This window comes from Mytilus edulis, chromosome 5 (assembly GCF_963676685.1).
Source record: "Mytilus edulis chromosome 5, xbMytEdul2.2, whole genome shotgun sequence".
Taxonomy (NCBI): Eukaryota; Metazoa; Mollusca; class Bivalvia; order Mytilida; family Mytilidae; genus Mytilus; species Mytilus edulis.
In genome coordinates this window covers 65,411,179-65,436,691 of record NC_092348.1, presented here as the reverse complement: position 1 = coordinate 65,436,691, position 25,513 = coordinate 65,411,179, and the positions used below count along the sequence as shown (strand labels likewise).

Sequence of the window (25,513 nt, the reverse complement as noted above, 5' to 3'; positions counted from 1 at the left end):
ATCTAAAAAGTGACGATTTTTGGCATATTTGATAGATTTTTCAAATCTTCCCAATTAACTAATTGAATCAATTGAAATAGACACTTAAGTGTTTAGAAAGTGCCTAAAATCTTTCGTTGGATGAACTTGAAAATTGAGGCCGAAATCGGCCCTTACCGGACCTACTTAATTTTTCTATCCAGTTTATTATTTTTACTGAAACACATTGTCTTCTTTGGATTTCGCTCATTTACTTTCCGTTTTGAAATTTTCTCGGAGTTCGGTATTTTTGTTATTTTATACTTTTTAGCAATACAGCAACGATAAAGGGATAATTAAAAAAAAACAATTTAGGAATATTGAATGTATTTACATTTGAAATACGAACGTTGATTGTTTTTTAAAAGTTGTACATCAAATATGGCAATGTTTGACAACAATTTATCATGCATTTTATGACATTTATAAAATTTATAGTCTAGGATTTGTATCTGTCAAAATGGTGTTTAATCTCGTCCGTCATTCTGTCAAGTCTAACGGTCTGAATATCAGAAAATACTTCTTTGAAACAGGTCTAAATGTAATATTCAATTAAAAGATGTTTTGCCGGAAGAAATTTATTCTGGCAGTTAATATTCCCCTGAAATTTTCTATCGTAATGTAATGACTATTAAAGATAGTTTGCCTTTGCAAGTCCATTGAAAAAAAAATGAGAAAAAATACAAAGATGTATTAATTCTCAAAGTCTTGATTATTTTGAAATAACCTGTTTCAATGCATGTAAAATAATCAGGTTTTTTTTTAAATCAAAATGAGACTGGTTTGGTTTTATTTCTTGAAGAGTTTCCATGTATTTTTAGTTATGTGAAAACCATTTTTGTATCTTTGAAATCGGGCATATATATTTTAAAATCCGCCTCCATCATGCAGATTGTATCGCCTCTAAAGACAAGCCTCTTAAGGGAAAATAAAATTCATAAATTAAGCATATCATGTATGTCCTAATTTTATGACAATTTTTAGGAATTCCCTCAAATATATATTTACTCAGGGTTAAAGTCGTCTTTATCTTTACCCGAAATGAAATTCATATAAACTAATAATATAAACGCCATGTAACATTTTTTTCTCAAGAAACTATGTAACTATCTTCAATTTAATTGACTTCTTTATTGAAATGTAAATAAATTTTCCCTAGTTCTTAACAAGATTTTAACATATTTACAACCTGTTTTTCCTTTCAATTATACTAGATAGTAATTATGATATTGCAAAATTAGAGTAATTATAAATACAAAAACATAATACATTTTATCTGATATCAAATATTCTAATGTTTTAGAAGATTAAAGGCTGAAAATGTCAAAATATTTTTTTATATTGTAACAATATTTTGAACATATTTACAACAATACCAGTATATGCCAAAGGATATTTTATTGTCGACATCATATTTTACTATGTTCAAAGTCATTAAAGCTCTGTTAGGCAACGGCATATCATTCCTAAATCTGATACTTGCATATTTAATGCCAAAGGCAGAAAAAGGGTTGAAATACTTGTTTTCCATATAATTTTCATAATTTTTGTATCAGTTCATCTTAATTTTATCCAATCAGAGGCGTTGATCTTGTTTTGTGAATTTGAATTTCTAGCACGTGTTGGTTAATTAACCGTTATGAATATTCTGATATAAAACACGATATCTTTATTAAGACTTCATTAGCTTTTTCTGTTTTGGATTTGATGATCATCTGGGAATACATTATCATATAGAAATATAATTTAGACATCTTTTTGGGTAACTGGATATATTGTGAAATGTCTTTCAATAAAGAAAGTCCGGAACATCCAGGATCAACGATTTTATCACATCATTTGGTAAGTAAATATAAAAATAATGGGAAAAATATAAGAACAATATATGTTACTTTTTTAACATTGTTTCATAAAATTGTCTTTTTTCTAATTTTCTTTCCTGTATATGTAATTCAGAACGTCACGAAATCGAAAAAAGATAGAATTTTAAATTAAAAATATATATTTAATTTGGTTGGAGTTTCATATCTATGTATAACATCAAACTTTTCTTTCAAGTTTACATAAAATTTCTAATATATAGGATTATCCAGATCCTAAAGTTTTGCTACAATGTTGATATCAGTATTATCCAGGGGTGCATGCATGTTTTTTTTTAATCTATGTAAATATAAAAAAAAAGATATGGTATGATTGCCAATGAGACAATTCTCCACAAGAGACAAAATGACACAGAAATAAACAGTTTATTTTTATTTCAACTTCTCTGTAACCTTTGTTTTTGCATAATAATTTGATGAGAATAACCAATTTAGATACCCAACATAAGTATTGCGGTTGTCCACGCTGTTATGAAAATGATTCTATATTTACTCTTTTTTTTCTAGGTTTGTGGAGAACCGTATTGTCCACGGGTAGCCGATCCTCTGACAAACAGGGTTGTCTGCCGTTGTTATCAGACCAGCACAACACAAAGTCACCTAACGATGCCACCAAACTTTAGCGCTGCACTTTTCCACACACCACTCCATGGAGATATTCCGTCTCCAGTTTCAAGTCCAATGGTAAGTTTTATCATTACAATTATTTTATCATCTTTACTATTATTCCAAATTATGTTATTCTTTATTGAGTATTTTAACAAAGTGCAAATACATAGAGAAAATTTGAAAATGTAAATTAAATTTTGAACAATTACGAAAAGTTTTACAAACGGTTTAATAATAGCATTGCATATTTTGTGATTTCTGTATCGAAAAGAAGTTAGGTCATAATTTTTAATCTTACATTAATTGTTTATGATATTCTGTAATAAATACTAAATTAAAATTTAGAAAAATTGATTGCAAAAAGTAATTTAAACTTATCGTGTTATTTATTTATTAACAGCATCCTAATCCTGCACTGAGGTGGGATAATCCTGGATTAACGTCCATGGGGTTTGGATCTCCATTTCCTACTCTGTCACCAGCACACCATAACATCGACAATATACTTAGATCACAAATGTATAGTTACATGTAAGTACACATACAATTACATTATATTTCTTATTTACTTTAAAAAAAAATCAATTCAATTCTTCAATTTCATTTTCACATTTGCAGTTTCATAAGTTTTTGTAATTAATTTACACCTCACATATTCTGAGACAAGAAAATGCTGTTTTGGTTCAAAATTACGTATTCAATTGAACTATTGATACTGTTAATATCTCGTGTTTAATTTAGGCATTTCACTGATGGAATTAATAAAAAAAAATTTTTATTAAATCATAGGAAAAGGGGTTGAGCAAACAAAACACCAAACAAATCCCAACAAAAATCGGCCTCAAGCATGAAATGTAATATTATAATAGTATTAGAATACCTTTTCTGAATAACTCTTGTTATGAATCACCCAAAAAACATTGAAATCCATGGAAAGTTGGAAAAAAATATTTGGAACAATAACGAAACGGCTTTACTTGGCAAATCTTTCAAAAACCCGCCGAATTCGACTTTGTCTGAGAGAGTTGGGCCTTCTTTTTGATCGAAATTTTAGATTTAATAATCTGAACATTTCTTTAAAAAATATGTGTAATTTATACTAATTTACTAACTATATTTTAGGCATTCTGGCATTGACCCAAATAACGGAAGAAGAAAAAATGCCACAAGGGAAACAACTGCTGCTCTGAAGGCGTGGTTGAAGGAGCACAAGAAAAACCCTTATCCAACCAAGGCAGAAAAGATTATGTTAGCAATTATCACACGAATGACTCTTACACAAGTTTCAACATGGTTTGCAAATGCAAGGAGGCGACTCAAGAAAGAACACAAAGGAGAATTTTCATCAGATATCAGTTTTGATAACATCAGCATGTCAAGTGATGACGAGGAAAGCTCAAAACCTGAGCCAATGGGTACATCAGAAAGGAATTTTAATAATAATGGTAAATACATTAATTCTTATGTCGTGTATTTTACAATGGAAACAATAGCAATCTAAAAAGTCTGAAATTCCATAATTCCACTTCAGAGTAAAAACTTTTAGAATAAGGTGAATACCTAGTCTAACTAGTCCAAAGTAAGCTTCGTTGTTTTTTCAATGCTTTATTATTAAGTTCCAATTATTTTATATTTTTTTCCCGTTTGAATGGTTTTACACTAGCGGCCCTTTATATAGCTTGCTTTTTGGTGTGAGCTAAGGCTCCGTGTTGAAGACCGTACTTTGACCTATATTGGTTTACTTTTACAAATTATGACTTGGATGAAGAAATGTCTCATTGGCACAGTCCTTCATACCACATCTTCTTATATCTATTATAACATAAAAATGTATAAGATGTTTAACAATTTATATCTAACAAATATAATATAAATATAATTCTTTATTTTCTTCAGGAAATACAACATTAGAACAAGAACTTCCTGGATATAGTGGCATGACGAAAGACGATATCTACAGCTATGCCTCGTTTTCTTTTCATGCTAGTCGGCCGCTTACGTCAACACCAATTGATCACAATATGAACAATTTACCAGAATATCCGAAAGGAGACAAAAAGACTGAATTAATGAACAATGATTCCAGCAATTCTGATGAAAGTGAGGACAACGATAGTATTCAAGAAAAGGAATTGAACATTTGCAATACTTCCAATGATGATACATGTAGTACATCGGCTTCAAACAGTTTTGACAGTGGAATTAAAGATATGCGCATGCCTGAGAGACCAAAGTTCTTACCTCCCCTTATTAGCAAGCCTAAAATCTGGTCTATATCTAATATTATTGGATGAACAAAGGAACCGTAATGGACACAATGAAAGTATGACGAAATAGTTAAAATTTAATAAGTGCTAAATGTATATTTGCCAGTGACTGTCTCGATTAGGAATAAATGTATAACGTGATTGCGAACTAACTGCTTTAAAGAAATAAATTTATTGTTTATGATTAAACCTGGATTGTTTTGTTTCACAAGTCTAGATGGTGCCTTCTTTTTTTAGGTATAATTAAATCTATGTCGAAGATTTAACCTCTGAAATAACACTGATGTTTAGTTTTGTTGTAATTGTTTTCCTTAGAGATGTAAGTATTTGAAAATCAACATTATTAGAACTACACTTGTAAGCAGATTTTGATAAAAATGTATGCCAATATTTTGAATCAGAATTATATTGAACACGTACGAAACTCATCGCCGATTGAGTTTGGTTTTTTTTTAGAGTAAGCCCTTGGACCCCCCCCCCAAAAAAAAAAAATATTAAATTTTTTTTTTTTTTAAAGAAAATAAAGAAATAAATGGACAAGCAATTCTGAGAGGGCACTACAACGCCAATATTTCCTATCGAAGCTCAAAGAAATTTATGACATGACAATACATTAGCATTACAAGTATCTTGGATTAATTCGAAAATTGATGCCGAGAGGATTGATTTTTACGGGAGTTATGTCCCTTAGAAATGAAAGTGATATGAAAAATATCAGCAAATCGGACATTAGCTGCCTTGATACATTTCGACTGTTGGCCCATCGTGCAATAACCTTTTTGAAAACTAAATCTTATATCTAATAATAATAGCTGATTATAGTCAATTATGATTTAGGAATAATTGACTGGTAAATGCCTAACGTCCAGTGGCAAATATTTTAGACCTTGAACGAGTTTGGTTTTATTTGGGAAACATTAATTTTCAATTTGTATCATGAACATACCAAATATCTTACGATTGAAAATCATTTCTACTGAATTGTTCAAGACTTACATCGTTTTTGTGAAAAGAGTCTTTGATGTGATTTTTCTGTTCGCTAAATATTTCATTCATATTGAGATGATTCTGAAGTAAAAAGTAAATGCCAATGCTATTTGAAATCTAGGTTGAGTTCATATAAATCTCTGAGACAGACAATTAAAACCAGTGATTCTATAAAAAAAAATAGGTATATAAAAAAGAAGATGTGGTATAATTACCAATGAGACAACTCTTTACAAGAGACCAAAATGACACATATATTAACATCTATACATGTAGGTCACCGTATGGGCTTCAACAATAATCAAAGCTCATACCGCATAGTCAGCTATAAAAGGCTCCGAAATGACAAATTTAAAATAATTTAAACGAGAAAACTAATGGTCTAATGTATGTACAAAAAAGGAACGAATAACAAATGTGTAACACATCAACAAACGACAACCACTAAATTATAGGCTCCTGACTTAAAACAGACACACACATACAGTATGTGATGGAGTTAAACATGTTAGCGGATCCCATTCCTCACCCTTACATTGGACAGTGGTGTAAGAGTACAAAAAAAGAGGGACGAAAGATACCAAAGGGACAGTCAAACTCATAAATCTAAAACAAACTGACAACGCCATGGCTAAAAATAAAAAAGACAAACAGAAAAACAATAGTACACACGACACAACATAGAAAACTAAAGAATAAACAACACGAACCCCACCAAAAACTAGGGGTGATCTCATAAGAACGAACTATAAAATCTAGGGGTGATCTCATAAGAACGAACTATAAAATCAGTTGAAAAAGGCTTAACACATCAGCTGGACAAATAGAAATATATCTAACAAAAACAAAGAGAGGACGTTGTCGGGTACCTATACATCCCAACAACAAAAAGACACTAAGTGCTGATCTAAAATTACTTGCAGTTACTGACTGCTACATGAAGTTCAAAGCCACTAACAACTAATAAAAATCATGCATCTAAGACTAAATTATCAATCAGTACACACCCAACATCCAATCGATTTAGTAAATATATGCCATAAACATTCAGAGAAAAACATGACCTTGTGCAAAGTCAAAATACAGGTTTCGACAGATTGTAGATCCTTGAATGTGTATATGTATATGACAATAATATTTAGTTTGCTTTTAATTTACTGATAAAAAATCAATATAAATACCAATAAAAACAATATTCAATGATCTAATTACGGTGTTGAATTGGTAACATTTTAGAATAAGTTTATTTAAAGGATCAATAAGTTTACCAGGATCGTTTATAAATGTCCGGGCACGGCAAACAACATTTCCGTAATAATGAGGATGTGCTACATGTATCCCGTTTGAAATAAGTTTTCTACAAGTACAACCAAACTTCAAAACCAAATCTTTATATCTATGGTAGAATTTAGTAAAAGTTTTAAGTAATTTGTGGTAACGAAATCCCTGGCTAAATAATTTACCAGTTATACACAGATTACGTTGGTTAAAATCAAAAACGTCACAAAAGACACGAGCAGAGACAACTAGTTGTGAAATATTTACACCGTAAGATGGTGCCGAAGGAATATCACCATCCAGAAAGGGAAAATTAACAATAGGGAACGAAACATTGTCCCTTTTGTCGTAAATTTTAGTTTGGAATTTCCCGTGTAAAATCGAAATATCTAAATCTAGGAAAGGACAGTTGTTACGGTTTAAAAAATGATTTATTTAAAGTTTCTTTCGGTAAATTTCAGCAGTATATTTAGAGTATAATTGATAGAAAAAATGTATCTAGATAACGGTTAGTGTTATTGAACTCATCAATTAAATGGAATTTAGACGAGTATTTACTGAGTTTGGCCATAATTAAGTTATGATTCATAACAGTACATGAAAAATTCTGTTATTAAAAGGGCACAATTGGTACCCATAGGAATACCTACAATCTGTCGACAGACTTTCGTGTTTGGTCGGGTTGTTGTCTCTTTGACATATTACCCATTTCCCTTCTCATTTTTTTTATTACCGAAATAAATGTTGTCAAGGAGAAGAATTATGCGTTAAATCATCTCATCACACCTCAGGCAAGTCTATTTATATTAGCATATTTATCTTTCTCATTTGAGAAAAAGGCCTTGACGTAGAGTTGCAGAAAATAAATTTGCAACCAGATTTATCAAACGATAACTATTTGAAAAGGAAATCTTTGTTTGATAAGATTGCTTGGAAGTGTCGTATAAAGAGTGGAAAAGTCAAAACTGTCAACCGAATCAAAAGAACTATCAAAAGCACTTAATTTATCTTAAACATCCAAACAATGATTTTTTTACACGCCAAAAATTACTAATTTCAATATTTTTATATGTTTAAATACAAAAATTAATGATAAAAATATTAGTTAAGGAACTCTTTAAAAGCACTGCATGATAACAGAGATTTTTTTTTGCATCAGAGTCATGATGAACAAAGTACGATTTAGCTACCATAAGACTTTTATCTGCATTGGCCAATCTTAAACAATTTATTAAACAAATCAGGATCGATTCTAAATCTTTCAATGTGTCTTTTAGTTTGGAATAATAAAGTATTTAAATTGTATTGCCTTTGTCATCCGGGTATACAGTGTCATAAGAAGTAAGTACATTGAAACAATAGGTTTACATATACAGAATTTTTCATCGAACGCAAAACAATGTGTCTGTTTTACTTATATCTGGGAATACTTGGTGTTTATTTACATCTCTCAAAATTCGGTCTTTAAATATAAATGCATTTCGTAAGCTTTTTAATAAAAACGAGGTGATAGGATATGATTACCAATGAAACAATTCTCAAAATCTTCCTATTGTTTTTAAAACATTAAATATTTACATATGGAACTTCAGATTGATTTGTTTTTTTTTAGAATTTGCTCGTTCATAAACATTTTTGTTCATTATAAAGAATGTGGATGTCGCACTAGAAGTAAGAACTGCTCACACTCCCGGACTTCCGGTGCCGCGTGACCTCTAGAAGTATCTCCGATGCTTGTTGGTGGGGTTCGTGTTGCTCAATGTTTAACTTTCTATGAATAATTTTTTTGGAGTTTGTTCGTCTTTTCGTTGTTTTTCGCCATGACGTTGTAAGATTGTATTCGACACATTGGTTTTCAATACCCCCTTTATATCTTTACACTTTTTTCATATTTTATAAGTTAAGTATACGAAGCTTTTTAATTTGATGTAATCTGTACTAGCCTTTTAAATCATAAGAAAGAAAGATAACGCATAATCTTGGGTCGGATGTTGTCTTCAGGCCCACCTGCATGCATATATTGCTCACTGCCAATACCAGCTGTTAACAAATTAGGTATTTTTATCCTACGCATTATAAAAACTAAATATCATCTTTTGTTTTAAAAATGACATAAACCTTTAGGAAAGACCGTTATATTGATGAACAAAATGATTAAATTTTTACTTCACGTCTTAATCAGGTGACATCAGTGTGCGGTTCAAAGATTACCCTTAAAATTAGATCCCTATCAGGGACTTTTCTTTGTTTTACTGCAGTGTTCATTTAAGGCGGTACTAGACAACAAAACAGATTGTATGTTAATATAAAGGTAAATGTAAACATGCAATAAAATGTAAAGAACATTTCAACTAATTACCATTTGTAAACCCTTAAGATACAAACAGAAAAAAATAAATATTATAATGTGGCTTTGTGTCTTTCATCTTACGTACTTATATAATATTAAAAATGCGAATCGCCTATAGGTTTTTTTCTGGTATTTTTGTCTTATTAAACACTCGAGCTGAGACGTATTAATTTATCCAGATATCCAGATACGAAGTAAAAAATTCAAACACTTCTTGATAAACACTTTAAAAAAAATAACATAAAAAGACATAACAATGATAATAACAATAATAATAATATAGAGATGAAATGGTGTGAATGGTTCAGTGACAACTCTAACATGCATATCAGGACGAATATAAATAGATAGAGATAGTGAAAACGGTTCAATGACAACTATTACATACATACCAGGACGAAGATGGATGGATGGAGTGGGACTGGCATTAACGGTTCAGTGACATCTATTACATGCATACCAAGACGAAGATGGGAGAATGGAGAGGGACTGGCATTAACGGTTCAGTGACAGCTATTACATACATACCAGAACAAAGATGGATGGATGGAGATGGACTAGCATTAACGGTTCAGAGACAACTATAACATAAAATTCAGGACGAATATAAGTGTGTGGAGAGGGACTGGTATAAACGGTTCAGTGACAACTATTACATGCATATCAGAACAAACATGGATGAATGTATTGAGATGGTCTGGTGTTAACGGTTCAGTGACAACTATTACATACATATCAGAACAAACATGGATAAATGGATTGAGATGAAATGGTGTTAATGGTTCAGTGACAACTATTACATGCATATCAGGACGAATATGAATAGATAGATATAGACTATTGAAACGGTTCAATGACAACTATTACATACAAACCAGGACGAAAATGGATGGATAGAGTGGGACTGGCATTAACGGTTCAGTGACATCTATTATATGCATACCAGGACGAAAATGGGAGAATGGAGAGGGACTGGCATTAACGGTTCAGTGACAGCTATTACATACGTACAAGGACGAATATGGATGGATGTAGATGGACTAGCATTAACGGTTCAGTGACTACTATTACATACATATCAGGACGAATATGAGTGTGTGGAGAGGAACTGGTTTTTAACGGTTTAGTGACAACTCTTACATGCAAATCAGAACAAACATGGATAAATGGATTGAGATAAAATGGTGTTAATGGTTCAGTGACTACTATTACATACATATCAGGACGAATATGAGTGTGTGGAGAGGGACTGGTATTAACGGTTCAGTGACAACTATTACATGCATATCAGAACAAACATGGATAAATGGATTGAGATGAAATGGTGTTAATGGTTCAGTGACAACTATTACATGCATATCAGGACGAATATGAATAGATAGATATAGACTAGTGAAACGGTTCAATGACAACTATTACATACAAACCAGGACGAAAATGAATGGATAGAGTGGGACTGGCATTAACGGTTCAGTGACATCTATTATATGCATACCAGGACGAAGATGCGAGAATGGAGAGGGACTGGCATTAACGGTTCAGTGACAGCTATTACATACGTACCAGGACGAATATGGATGGATGTAGATGGACTAGCATTAACGGTTCAGTGACTACTATTACATACATATCAGGACGAATATGAGTGTGTGGAGAGGAACTGGTTTTTAACGGTTCAGTGATAACTATTACATGCAAATCAGAACAAACATGGATGAATATATTGAGATGGTCTGGTGTTAACGGTTCAGTGACAACTATTACATGCATATCAGAACAAACATGGATGAATGGATTGAGATGAAATGGTGTTAATTGTTCTGTGATAACTATTACATGCATATCAGGACGAATATAAATAGACAGAGATAGACTAGTGAAAACGGTTCAATGACAACTATTACATACATACCAGGACGAAGATGGATGGATGGAGTGGGACTGGCATTAACGGTTTATTGGCAGATATTACATGCATACCAGGACGAAGATGGGTGGATGGAGAGGGACTGGCATTAAAGGTTCAGTGACATCTATTACATACATACCAGGACGAAGATGGATTGAAATAAACTAGCATTAACGGTTCAGTGACAGCTATTACATACATATTAGGACTAATATGAGTGTGTGGAGAGGGACTTGTATATACGGTTCAGTGACAACTATTACATGCAAATCAGAACAAATATGAATGAAATGGATTGAGATGGTCTGGTGTTGACGGTTCAGTGACAACTATTACATACATATCAGAACAAACATGGATAAATGGATTGAGATGGTCTGGTTTTAACGGTTCAGTGACAACTATTACATACATATCAGGACGAATATGAGTGTGTGGAGAGGGACTGGTATAAACGGTTCAGTGACAACTATTACATGCAAATCAGAACAAACATGGATGAATCGATTGAGATGAAATGTTGTTAATGGTTCAGTGACAATTATTACATGAATATCAGGACGAATATAAATAGACAGAGATAGACTAGTGAAAACGGTTCAATGACAACTATTACATACATACCAGGACGCAGATGGATGGATGGAGTGAGTGGGACTTGCATTAACGGTTTAGTGGCAGCTATTACATGCATACCAGAACGAAGATGGGTGGATGGAGAGGGACTGGCATTAACGGTTCAGTGACATCTATTACATGCATACCAGGACGAAGATGGGTGGATTGAGAGGGACTGGCATTATCGGTTCAGTGACAGCTATTACATACATATCAGGATGAATATGAGTGTGTGGAGAGGGACTGGTGTTAACGGTTCAGTGACAACTATTACATGCATATCAGAACAAACATGGATGGATGGATTGAGATGGTCTGGTGTTAACGTTTCAGTGACAACTATTACATGCATATCAGAACAAACATGGATGGATGGATTGAGATGGTCTGGTGTTGACGGTTCAGTGACAACTAGTACATGCAAATCAGAACAATCATGAATGAAATGGATTGAGACGGTCTGGTTTTAACAGTTCATTGACAACTATTACATGCATACCAGAACAAACATGGATGAATGGACTGAGATGGTCTGGTGTTACCGGTTCAGTGACAACTATTACATACATATCAGGACGAAAATGAATGGATAGAGATGGACTAGTACAACTAATACATACATACCAGGACGAAGATGAATGGATAGAAAGGGACTGTAGTTTATGGTTCAGTGACAACTATTACATGCATATCAGGACGAATACGACTGGATAGAGATGGCTAGTAAAAAGGGTTCAGTGACAACTATTACATACATACCAGGACGAAGAATGATGAATCGATTAATATGAAATGGTGTTAATGGTTCAGTGACAATTATTACATGAATATCAGGACGAATATAAATAGACAGAGATAGACTAGTGAAAACGGTTCAATGACAACTATTACATACATATCAGGACGAAGATGGATGGATGGAGTGAGTGGGACTGACATTAACGGTTTAGTGGCAGCTATTGCATGCATACCAGAACGAAGATGGGTGGATGGAGAGGGACTGGCATTAATGGTTCAGTGACATCTATTACATGCATACCAGAACGAAGATGGGTGGATTGAGAGGGACTGGCAGTAACGGTTCAGTGACAGCTATTATATACGTACCCGGACGAAGATGGATGGATGGAGATGGACTATCATTAACGGTTCAGTGACAGCTATTACATACATACCAGGACGAAGATGGATGGATGTAGATGGACTAGCATTAACGGTTCAGTGACAATATTACATACATATCAGGACAAATATGAGTGTGTGGAGAGGGACTGGTATAAACGGTTCAGTGACAACTATTACATGCAAATCAGAACAAACATGGATGAATAGATTGAGATGGTCTGGTGTTGACGGTTCAGTGACAACTATTACATGCATATCAGAACAAACATGGATGAATGGATTGAGATGGTCTGGTTTTAACGGTTCAGTGACAACTATTACATACATATGAGGACAAATATGAGTGTGTGGAGAGGGACTGGTATAAACGGTTCAGTGACAACTATTACATGCAAATCAGAACATTCATGGATGAATAGATTGAGATGGTCTGTTGTTAACGGTTCAGTGACAACTATTACATGCATATCAGAACAAAAATAGATGAATGGATTGAGATCGTCTGGTGTTAACGGTTCATTGACAACTATTACATACATATCAGGACGAAAATGAATGGATAGAGATGGACTAGTGACAACGGTTCAATAACAACTAATACATATATACCAGGACGAAGATGAATGGATAGAAAGGGACTGGTGTTTATGGTTCAGTGACAACTATTTCCTTCCTTTTAGGAAGTTTACGACTGGATAGAGATGGCTAGTAAAAAGGGTTCAGTGACAACTATTACATACATACCAGGACGAAGAATGATGGATGGAGATGGACAGGTGTTAAGGGTTTAGTGACAACTATAACATGCAAATCAGGAGGAAAATGAACGGATTGAGATGGTCTGGTGTTTATGGTTCAGTGACAGATATTACATGCACCAGTACAAATATGAATGGATAGAGATGGACTAGTGAAAACGGTTCAATGACAACTATTACATACATACCAGGACGAAGATGGATGGATGGAGAAGGACTGGCATTAACGATTCAGTGACAACTATAATAACTTGCATATCAGGACAAATATGAGTGTGAGGAGAGAGACTGGCATTAACGGTTCAGTGACAACTATTACATACATATCAGGACAAATGTGAATTTATAGAGATGGACTTGCATTAACGGTTCAGTGACAAGTATTACATATATATATGAGGACAGATATGAATTAAAAGAGATGGACTTGTGTTAACGGTTCAGTGACAACTATTACATACATATCAGGACGAATATGAATGGACGGATATACATAGGTCTTAACGATTCAGTGACAACTATAACATATATATGAGGACGAATATAAATGAATGGAGACGGACTGGTGTTAATAATGCAGTGACAACTATTACATATGTATCAGGACGAATATTTATGGATGGAGATGGACTGGTATTAACGGTGCAGTGACAACTCTTACATATGTATCAGGACGAATATTGATGGATCGGGTTGGACCAGTGTTAACGACTCAGTGACAACGTTTACACAATATCTGGACAAACATGGGAAAATGAATGGAGATCAACTGGTGTAAACGATTCAGCGACAACTATTACACAATATCAAGATATATATGGGTTAAGGGATGGGATCAAATACGCAGTAGTGATAAATATTACACAATATCAGATCGAATATTGGTAAATGAATGGAGATCAACTGGTGTTATCGGTTCAGTGACAAGTATGAGATGCATATCAGGACAGATATGTATGAATGGAGATAAATTGATGTTAACGGTCCAGGCATAACAGGCTGAAGATGAATGGATTGCGATGGAGTGGTATAAACGGTCAAGTAACAACTATTATATGCATTTCAAGACGAATATGGATTGAAGAAGAATGAGTTGTGTTCCAGATTCGGTGACAACTATTCATACATATCAGGATGAATATTGGTAAATGGATGAAGATCAACTGGTGTATACGGTTCAGTGACCAATATCACACTATATCAGATCGAATATGAGTAAAGAAATGGAGATCAACTTGTGTTAACGGTTAATTAACAACTATTGCATGCCTTTCAAGAGGAATGCGAATGAATGGAGAAAGAATGGTGTTAACGGTTTAGTGACAAGTATGACATGCATATCAGGACAAATATGTATTAAAGGAGATGAACTGGTGTTTACGGTCCACTGACAACTATTGCAGGCATACTAGGCTGAAGATGAATGGATTGCGATGGAGTGGTATTAATGGTCAAGTGACAATAAGTATATGCATTTCAAGACGTTTATGGATGGAAGAAGAATGAGTTGTGTTCACGATTCGATGACAACTATAACGTACATATCAGAATGAATATTGATGGTTGGAGATTAGCTGGTATAAATGGTTCAGTGACCGCTATTACATACATTTAAAGTCGAAGATGGATGGCTTGAGATGGACTGGTATAAACGGTCAAGTGACAACTATTACATACATGTCATTACAAATATGGATGGTTGGGAATTGACTGGTATATATGGCTCAGTGACAACTATAACAAACATGTCATTACGAATATGGATGATTGAAGATTGACTGGTATATATGGCTCAGTAACAACTATTACATACATGTCATTACGAATATGGATGGTTGAAGATTGACTGGTATATATGGCTCAGTGACAACTATTACATACATGTCATTACGAATATGGCGTGTTGGAGATTGACTGGTATATATGGATCAGTGACAACTATTACATACATGTCATTACGAATATGGATGGTTGGAGATTGACTGGTATATTTGGCTCAGTGACAACTATAACATACATGTCATTACGAATATGGATGGTTGGAGATTGACTGGTATATATGGCTCAGTGACAACTATTACATACATATCAGGACTAATATGGATGGTTGGAGATTGACTGGTGTTTATGGTTCAGTGACAACTATTACATACATGTCATTACGAATATGGATGGTTGGAGATTGACTGGTATATATGGCTAAGTGACAACTATTACATACATGTTATTACGAATATGGATGGTTGCAGATTGACTGGTATATATGGCTCAGTGACAACTACTACATACATGTCATTACGAAGGTGGATGGTTGCAGATTGACTGGTATATATGGCTCATTGACAACTATAAGATGCATGTGATACATTTGTAATATTTGTAATATTTGTATTAATACCAGTCCATCTCTATCAATTCATATTCGTCCCGATTTGCATGTTATATATGTTAATGTTGTATAAATTAAGATGAACAGGTGTTAACGGTTCTGTGACAACTATTACACATATATCACGACGAATGCTAGAATGTGTAAATGGAGATGAATTGGTTTGAACGGTTCAGTGACAACTATTACATGGCTATCAAGACGAATACGGATAGGGAAGGTATGGAGTTCACTATACAATATATTTAAAGACAAACACGTATATATGAATATGGGCTGGTGTTAACGGTTCAGTGACAAATACTACACACATATCAGAACAGAGATTGATGTAGATGGAGTGATGTTAACCGTTCAGTGACAACTATAACTTGCATACATTGTACCAGGACAAATATTGAGAAGTGATATATATGGACTGATATTGACAGTTCAGTAAAAACTATAACATACATATACGGACAAATATGGGTGGATGGCGATTGGCTGCTGTTCAAGGTACAGTGACAACAAAATGTATGGATTGAGGAAGTCTGGTTTTTACGGTTCAGTATCAACTATTACATACATTTCAGGACGAATATAGATGGATAGAGACATTTGCTGGTCTACGGTTCAGTGCCAAGTATTTTATAGATATCAGGACGAATATGAATGAATTGAAATGGACTGGTGAACGGTTCAGTGACATGTATTACATGTTCATCAATAATAATATTATGGTTCAATGGCTTCCTTGTAAACATCATAAAGTGACGTTGGTGTAATTTCTTCGAAAGTTTGACAAACGGCATCGTGATTTTTGTTTCTTGGCTGTTATTGATTTATGTAACAGATAAACACGGATCTGTAACACTTTACGCAGCCTTAACTCTGTCCAACATTTATTCGATTGTGAAGTAACCAAATAAGACTTATCAACAAAGCATTTGTCGAACGATGGATGCCCTAGTGACGCAGCTACTAGCCTACTGCTAATACCTCTGAAGCACCTAGTTGACCAATTCACCGAACCTCTTTTTTGTTAGTGTTTGTTACGTTCAAAATTTTGTTTTCTGTTAAGTTGTTTGTGGATCTAATTATAATTGGTCGCTTTTATTTTTGTCACAAGTTACGTCTGATTTTTATCCTAGTACTGGTTTTTATTACCACCTTGGCATCTAGGTGTTTTTGTTGTCAATATCATGAAATTCCGATGCTAAACGGCTGTCATACAAGTGAGTGGTTTGACTAGCTATAACATCAGGTTTAATCCACACTATTTTCTATAGAAGGAAATGCATGACACATTCGGCTGTTTTCTCCTCTTTGGTCGGGGTTGTTGTCTTTTTGACACATTCCCCATTTCCATTCTCAATCTTGTTTACAAGTTAGGAATATGACAGTTGTTTTCTTTTTGTTGATGTGTTAGGGCTTTTAATTTTGCCATTGAATAAAATAAAATTGAGAATGGAAATGGGGAATGTGCCAAAGAGACAACAACCCGACCATAGAAAAAAAGAACAGCAGAAGGTCACCAACAAGTCTTCAATGTAGCGAGAAATAAAAGACTTTTCGTATCGAATATTCCTTGGAGTTCAATATTTTTATGTATTTAATTTTCTGTACAATATACTTGTGGCATTTCAAAAACTGGGGTCTTAAACTTCTGTTCAAGCTGTTGATGTACGAATAATTCTAATGCATAAACAATCTTTGATATAATAGTGTATTATGCAATGATTTAAGCAGATGTAGTTATCACTTTCTTTCAGTATATTCGGTCATTGCTTGAGACAAGATGTTTTTGTTATCTTTTTTAAATCATAAATTTAGTGGTTTTCCTGTAAAAAAAGTTTATTTCATGTTCTTTTATATATCGTTTAGTCCATAAATTTCATTTACCCGCGGTCGAGACCCGTGGAAGCCCGCTAAAGGTCAACCACGTACCTTCACCCGCGGTAGCCCGTCAATTATAAAGTACAGGGTTGAGATATAAAATAATAAGAATATACTTGCTTCATATTAATGTGCCTTTCCAAACCAGTGGTTTTCCTCCTTTGTCATATCTTAAGATATTGGTTCTTATCAGGAGAATTTTACTTTGGCGGCATTTCTTTGGCAGTTTTTGTTTAAATTTCTTACAGCGTTTTAAATAAAGGACGAATTAGTGCTAAAATATATATTGCATAGGCACCTGTTAATAGCTGAAGATTGCTGACCATTAGATTTAGTTGGATGTTTTTGTTTATGTTGGATTGCTTTGTATTGGACAACAAAAAGAATATGCAATTGTAAAAAAAAAAATTCAAATTAATTATAGAGCTCATTTCTGACCTGATTCGCATTTTATATTTACTTTGCTACCAAAATGAAGCTACTCAAAAGAACTGAAAGTCAAAGTGTATGACGAAATACATAGATATCTGCTGAATACACAAGGTCCTTTTTTAAATGATTTATATGTGGTGTGTGTTTTGTCCATTGTTGAAGGCTGTACGGTGACATAAATTTTGTCTCTAGACTTGGTTAGAGCTGTCTCATTGGCAATCATTTTTTATATTCTCAATCGTATATTAAATTCAAATCAAGTATGTTTGCTGTCTATACGAAAATACAAACAGACAGCACCACTTCCAAAGACTGGTAAATCTCTGTGCAGATGTTCTGGATAAGATGCACTGAAATAAAATCTCTTTTAAACTTCTTAATTATATTTGATTAAATTATATGTTTGTATTTAAGTCTATTTCTTTAATTCCATATTAATTATTTCAAAAATTTTACAATTTCGTAATGTATTTTACCACACATGGAGTTTCATGTAACCTCAAAGTGATAAATACTTGTATGGTTTCTTTAATAACCATGCGATATATATTTCTGCATGTTCTTTTTATCCATGTTTTGATTTAAAAGTAATAAAGATGTCGTACTGGGAAATTGTAGTTAATCCTGTATTCAAAATTCATCCATCATTTCAACTCAATAACACAAATGTAAAATAAATTCGATGTACCGCTGTTTTTAATTTGATCAACTCGCCATTTACTGCAATACTTAACAGCACGACTTTTCTATATTCGGTATTAACCACATTTTTCTGCGTTTTAGTTGATGTAACAAACAGAACAATGATTTGAGTAAAAGTAACGATATGACATGTTGAGGTTAGAGGTGTGCTCCTTTGGGTGGCGCAATCATCCTGTACAATTACAATTCGCGCCATTATGGTAATGGATCCGTGTTAGGAACGGACTCGTGAGTGTTCTGCGTTTCCTCAATACAATGTAAAACGAGACATAGAAATCTCAGAGCTCTAATTAACATCAGTAACGACATGACTTAAGTCTAATAATCTATCAAGTTATATCCGCCAAAATTGATTGAAAAAAGACACCAGCAATATAGTTAATGGTAGTTTATGAATATCCCCAATTTTTCTGATTTAGCAAACATTTCAATTAATTTCTGTTTTAAAGAAACAGGTCAATTAAGATTATGTAATATCAGATTATCCAATCATCCGCTAGTAATCGTTGTGTCTGTCCATGTATCCGTTTGCGTGTTCCTCTCTGCGCACTTTGTTTCCGTTTAACTAGCTTCTTCTGAACTACTGAATGAAATTTTCTTAAAACCTTACGAAAAATATTCATTACTAAACGGTACTGTTTGTAATGATTTATTAATTCATTTTATTTTTAATTTACAGTTTTATTTTATTTTTTTATGATCATTGTTTTAAGTTTATAATAGAAGGACCGATTCATTACCATTTTTACATAGAAGAACCGTAATCGTTTGTCTGTGTGCATTTTACATGTTTAAGCCGTCAGTTTTTTAGATTTTCAATTGCAAATTTTGACTTTTAAATCAATCATACCACATCTTCTTTTTTATATTAGGTACACGTAAAATGTAATACACCTGTTCATGTTTTCAAAAGTATTTGTTCAATTTTAATAAAATAAATTTTAATTATATACTTAATTCAGTATTATTTCGAGGTAAGAAAAAAGTCATATACATGATGAACGATGATTATTGTAATGATTGTATGCTTCTCATCCTGACTATAATAATATGCAGATGAATCATATAAGATGCAGAAATATATGTAGCTTTATATCTATATATGAACATGTTCTATTTCATTTCAATGTAAAATAAAGTATTTCTGTTACAGAGTATTGATATGTGTGTATAAATGCTTTGCTGTCCACCAAGAACACTTATTTGGAACAATAAATATTCGTATTCTTATTATTTGATCCATTTTGACAAGGATTTGTATAATGAGACGTCTCACTATACAAATCCTTGATTTTGATAAAGCATTTTTTTTTATCCCTTGTGAACAAATTTTTTTGATTTTATAATTTAACTAAGTATTAATTTACAATGTTATTTGTTAGTGATACATGATGTAAACAAAAAATAACTGATCAAATTAAATGTTTTACATGATATCATTTTTATTTTGAAAAATAAAATATTCTAAATTTCTGTTAAATATTTTTAATTTTTTAGATGGTATCTTCATTATTTTATATTTTTCTTGACACGCAATTAAATTGAAATAGATTAATGCTGACATCTATATGAAAAACTATGTGACAAAATTTGAATAAAATTTAAATCGCACAAGATTTTTATCTAGTTTTATCAAATTTTAAGTGAGATTTAAACCATAAAATTTTTGACATTTACAAGGGTCTCACTTCCCTTAATTCCTAAGGGCGTAACATGATATTGTTTTAAAAAAAATATCATTGTTTAAATTTTTGAAAATTATAAATCGAACATGGTTGTTTTTCGTGCCTGCAGCTGAAATTTAATTCCTACATATCGAAATGCAGTTGTGAGATGATGATTGCAATTAACGCCATGTAAATAATAAGTGATTTATGTTATATTCTGATTTTATCAGATTTACATAATTGTTGCCATTTTCCGTTTATTGCAATTGCAACTTGAGTATTTGGTATAAATAATTTTCAGTTTTGATTTTAAGCATCATTTCAACTTGTCATCCAAACAGCAAACATCTAGTACTTACATTAATATATAAATATGTCATACCAAGAAAGTTTTGAATCTCCTATGGTAAGTTTAATTCATCTTTTGAAGTTTTATTTTGTTTATAATTTAATTATTAAAAGTGAACTAAATGATTTTATTTAACAAAATATGTTTTTTATCAATTTAATATTACATTGAACTGATACATCTTTTTATATGATTTTAACTTTAAAATAAGTTAAAAAAAAAAACTAAAAAAAACAAAGTACATATATTTGAGATTTCTAATAAAAAAAATTAAATTGATTAACAGCCATCTAAAAGAGGTTCCAAATATTGAAATATGAAAAAGATGATGTGCACATTTTCCAAGATATTTTCAAATTGTTTTGTTGAAATCATAATTTTCTATGAATTTGTATTGAGTATTGATGGATATTTCCACCCATTGAAAATGGTTTGAAGTGAAGTAATTCAATATGTAAAAATTTCTTCATTGTAGGTTTGCATAGACAGATATTGTCCCAAAGTATTTGATCCACATAGAAATGCCGTCATGTGCAGGTGTTACCAAGCACAAACAACAAGTCCTATTTCAAGGATGGCTTCATCTTTGCCAGGCGTCTCACCACAGGGATCGCCACCTTCATACCTTGGTTCCATGCCGTACGGAGAAAACCAGACTGTACCTCAATCCTCGCTACATTACCCATCATACCCAGGGTACGCACCAAGTTATGACGCATATGGAATGATGCAGACTATTTACCCACAAATGTCACCGGTATGTGCTTATAATAATTATTTTTTGTGGAAAATGTTTATTTTGATCGTCTTCTGACGTTCTGTTGTGAGGATGCTGTCGACCGGCATTCACTCAACATATTTAAGTTGTTTGTTTATTAGCTACCGTTATTTTAATACCTTATTGATTATAATGTTATAAATTGAAGTTCCAGCATCTTTCCAACAAAAATTTGATGCAGGACATACATTCATTGATTCTACTTCAATGTAAATAAAATAATATGGACTAACATATTTTATCGTGTTTGTTTTATAATTTCAGAGCATTTCAAGTGCAGATTTGTCCATGTACAGTGGCCACCAAGGAATTCCATATGCTCAAACGGCTCAGATGGACCAGTTGTTGCGAAGTCAAGTCAACGATTTCTGGTAATTACTATATAATATATATCATTCTAAAACAACAATTGTGTGTTCAACTTTAGTGTGAGCATAATAATCAAATTTGTTCCGGCAATTCTGATTAAAAAGAGACTAGTGTTTAAGATAACAATAAACATAAAAGAACCAAAATTTATTTTTTTGGGGAAATTTAGAATCAAACAATTAAAAAAAGAACAATTTATAAAAAAATGTCAAACTAAAATTTTATAAAATTTTTATAAGCAATGCAATCTTAAATTATAAACTCAAACATATCTAATTTACATTTTAGGAACTTTCAACAATTGAGTAATCAAGTGAACGGAAACGATATACCGGCAACAAAACAGAGTAGCAGAGTATTGAAAACATGGTTGAGAGAACACAGGAAGAACCCATACCCAACCAAAACTGAAAAAGTCATGTTAGCCTTCTCAACGCGCATGACTATGACACAGATCTCTAATTGGTTCGCGAATGCAAGGCGTCGAATGAAACAACAAAAAGATAAAGGAGACACATCAGATGGAGCCATCAGCGATATATCAGATGATGACGATAAAAGCAGCTTCAGTAAATCTCCGACTTCAACCGATAGCCTACAATCGAGGACAGGTTAGTATCTTATGTTCGATAAATCCTGATAATCAGTTCAATACAGAATGATAATAAGTTCGAAATAAACCGTTAGAAGTCTTTGGTAGTTAAAAGTTTGTATTGTTTGGTCACTGTCGCAGTTATGCATTCTTCAATATCTTTTTGTTCGCATGTTCAGAATACTAAATAAAAAAAATTTGAATGGAAAAAAATAAGGAATCAAACTCCATAGGGATGTACGTCATAGATAAAGAAATCTACCAAAAAAACAATGTACTGATTTTTTTTATGAAATGCGCTGCCTTAATTTAGTTATTTAGTTTCTGTTTTCATTGTTTGATTATATCATTGTATTCTCGTTTTTAGGTACACCATGTCTACCACCACCACAGCTTAATTTCCCAAGCTACATCCAAGAAAGAGGCGAGTTAATGAAAATACACCAACCCCTGATAAAAAGCGAATCGGTCATAACCACAGATTCAAAGGGAGACAATTCAATAACAAAACCTGGTACTGTAACTCAAGATAAATGTGTGGAGCAGCCGAAAAAGTCAAAGATATGGTCAATGTCCAGTATTTTGAGCTAGATTGTTAAAGACTTCTTGGTTATTTAATTACAGTGCAATAAGACTATATGAGTATTCATAATTTTGAAACGTCATATGTGATTTGTCTTTCATGATATTTTATAGTGCTAAACTAATAAAAAGTAGAACTGAATGAGTTTGTATTTAATTAAAATATTGTTCAAAGACACATTATCAGCGCTTTATTCAAACAAATGGTTGGTGTTTCAAACTTCACCACTGTGTTTTCCAAAATAACATTTAAGTTTAACATTTAACAGCAACTACCCATTCTTACTATAGAGTATCTATCTGTCTGTATTGTACACAACATGACCAGAGAAAGCAACAGTAAAGACAAACAAAATGTTAATATGAGTTTATATACCCAAAATGAAAGGAAACACTGATAGATACAATTAAAAGGAGACATGGTATGATTTTTAATGAAACTACTCTCCACCGAAGTTCAATTGGAGTGAATTTAAGCAATTGTAGGTCACACTGTACGGTATTCCAACAATATAAAAAAAAAACATACCGTATATATAGTCGGCTATTAAAGGCCACAACATACAAATATTTGAAATAATCCAAATGAGTAAAATAACAGCCTAAATAATAATTTAAATAATTTACACAAAAACCCAGACATGAACAAATGTCAACCACTGACATACAGGCTCATGACTTGGGACAGGCACTTACATAATGTGGCGGGGTTAAACTTGTTTGTAAGTGTTCAACTCCCCCTTGACCTGGGAAATAAGTGTAGCAGCACAACAGAACGAACTGTAAAATCAGTTGCAACCGTTCTTCGAATGAATACTTTTGTACTTTCAAAATTTCTAAATATTAATAAAAAGGAATTTCAGACTAAGAATACATGTAGAGAAAAGAAAACAATATGGTTAACGATATTTCGTCATGAGATATTTATCTCGCCTGATCATCCTCCCCCGAAAAATAGTTAATAAATAAATAAAAAGGTATTATTTGCTTTCGATTTTGCTCGAGTGTTCGCAAATTAGTGTTTCTTTTTTGTTGTTGCTTATTTTGTATTGAGACATACGACAAATTTAAGAAAAAATACATACTACATAAAACGTTGTGCATACTGATTTTAAAAAAAAGTACATACAACAATGAAATTAAATTAAAAAAAGAACTCCTAATGAAGTTCCTATCACGTTCCCTCCTGCACCCGAAAACACTCCTCGGTACTCGGTAATTTAGTATTTCAAGTAGATGCATGGTTTTTTTTTATTAGTTGTTATTGGTTTTGAACAAGCTATCAGTAACTGCGAGTACTCTTATACCTGTATTTAGTGTCTGTTTGTTTTTGGAATGTACAAAGCCTTTATAAAGCTGACTATGCAATATGGGCTTTGCTCATTGTTTAAGGCCGTATGATGAACTTTAGTTGTTAATTTCTGTGTGATTTGGTATCTTGTGAACAGTTGTCTCATTGGCAATCATACCACATCTTCTTTTTTATATTTACAACAGAAACTGAGTAAGATCCTTAGCTACTGGCGCATATTACAATAACAGAATAACATCTCCGTTGTTTAAGATATAATTGATTGATAGTTGATTGTTAATCCAATTGAACGCTTAAGCAAACAACCATCAACCTATGAAAACTAGAAAAATAAGGAGATTTGGTATAACGACCAATGAGCCATCAATCAGAGACCAAGGGGCGAGGACACTTAGTCTATAAACATAAATACTGATAAAAGTAATAAAGTTATAAGGGAGACAACAGGTATTCATTTTTCTTTACTCTACATACTCTTTTTAATTTATTAATATTTCATTGGAGATATCATTTTGTTTTTTAATGTAAAATGTATAGATTTTTTTTAAATGGGGCTGGTGACGGGATTTGCTCTTGAAAATTGGCAAAGCATATGATGTGATGACGAAGAGAGAGGAATGACATCATAGTTCAAAAGTTCGAGATCAGTAATAGTAGCATGATT

At 32.7% G+C, this 25,513-nt stretch overlaps 2 protein-coding genes across 2 annotated transcripts; both read left to right on the top strand.

Annotated features, from left to right (window-relative positions):
• Nucleotides 1–1,721: 1,721 nt before the first annotated feature.
• On the top strand, nucleotides 1,722–4,910 carry LOC139524305 (iroquois-class homeodomain protein irx-4-A-like). The gene is made up of 5 exons (XM_071319046.1): nucleotides 1,722–1,860; nucleotides 2,406–2,582; nucleotides 2,908–3,038; nucleotides 3,630–3,952; nucleotides 4,404–4,910. Exons 1-5 carry the CDS (start codon nucleotides 1,801–1,803, stop codon nucleotides 4,799–4,801), a joined length of 1,089 nt encoding a protein of 362 aa, XP_071175147.1. The 5' UTR covers nucleotides 1,722–1,800; the 3' UTR covers nucleotides 4,802–4,910.
• Nucleotides 4,911–21,205: 16,295 nt separating this feature from the next.
• On the top strand, nucleotides 21,206–23,641 carry LOC139522483 (homeobox protein araucan-like). Its single transcript, XM_071315981.1, has 5 exons — nucleotides 21,206–21,273; nucleotides 21,692–21,973; nucleotides 22,259–22,365; nucleotides 22,652–22,974; nucleotides 23,323–23,641. The coding sequence occupies exons 1-5, from the start codon at nucleotides 21,241–21,243 to the stop codon at nucleotides 23,544–23,546; spliced, it is 969 nt and encodes a 322-aa protein (XP_071172082.1). The 5' UTR covers nucleotides 21,206–21,240; the 3' UTR covers nucleotides 23,547–23,641.
• Nucleotides 23,642–25,513: the final 1,872 nt, after the last annotated feature.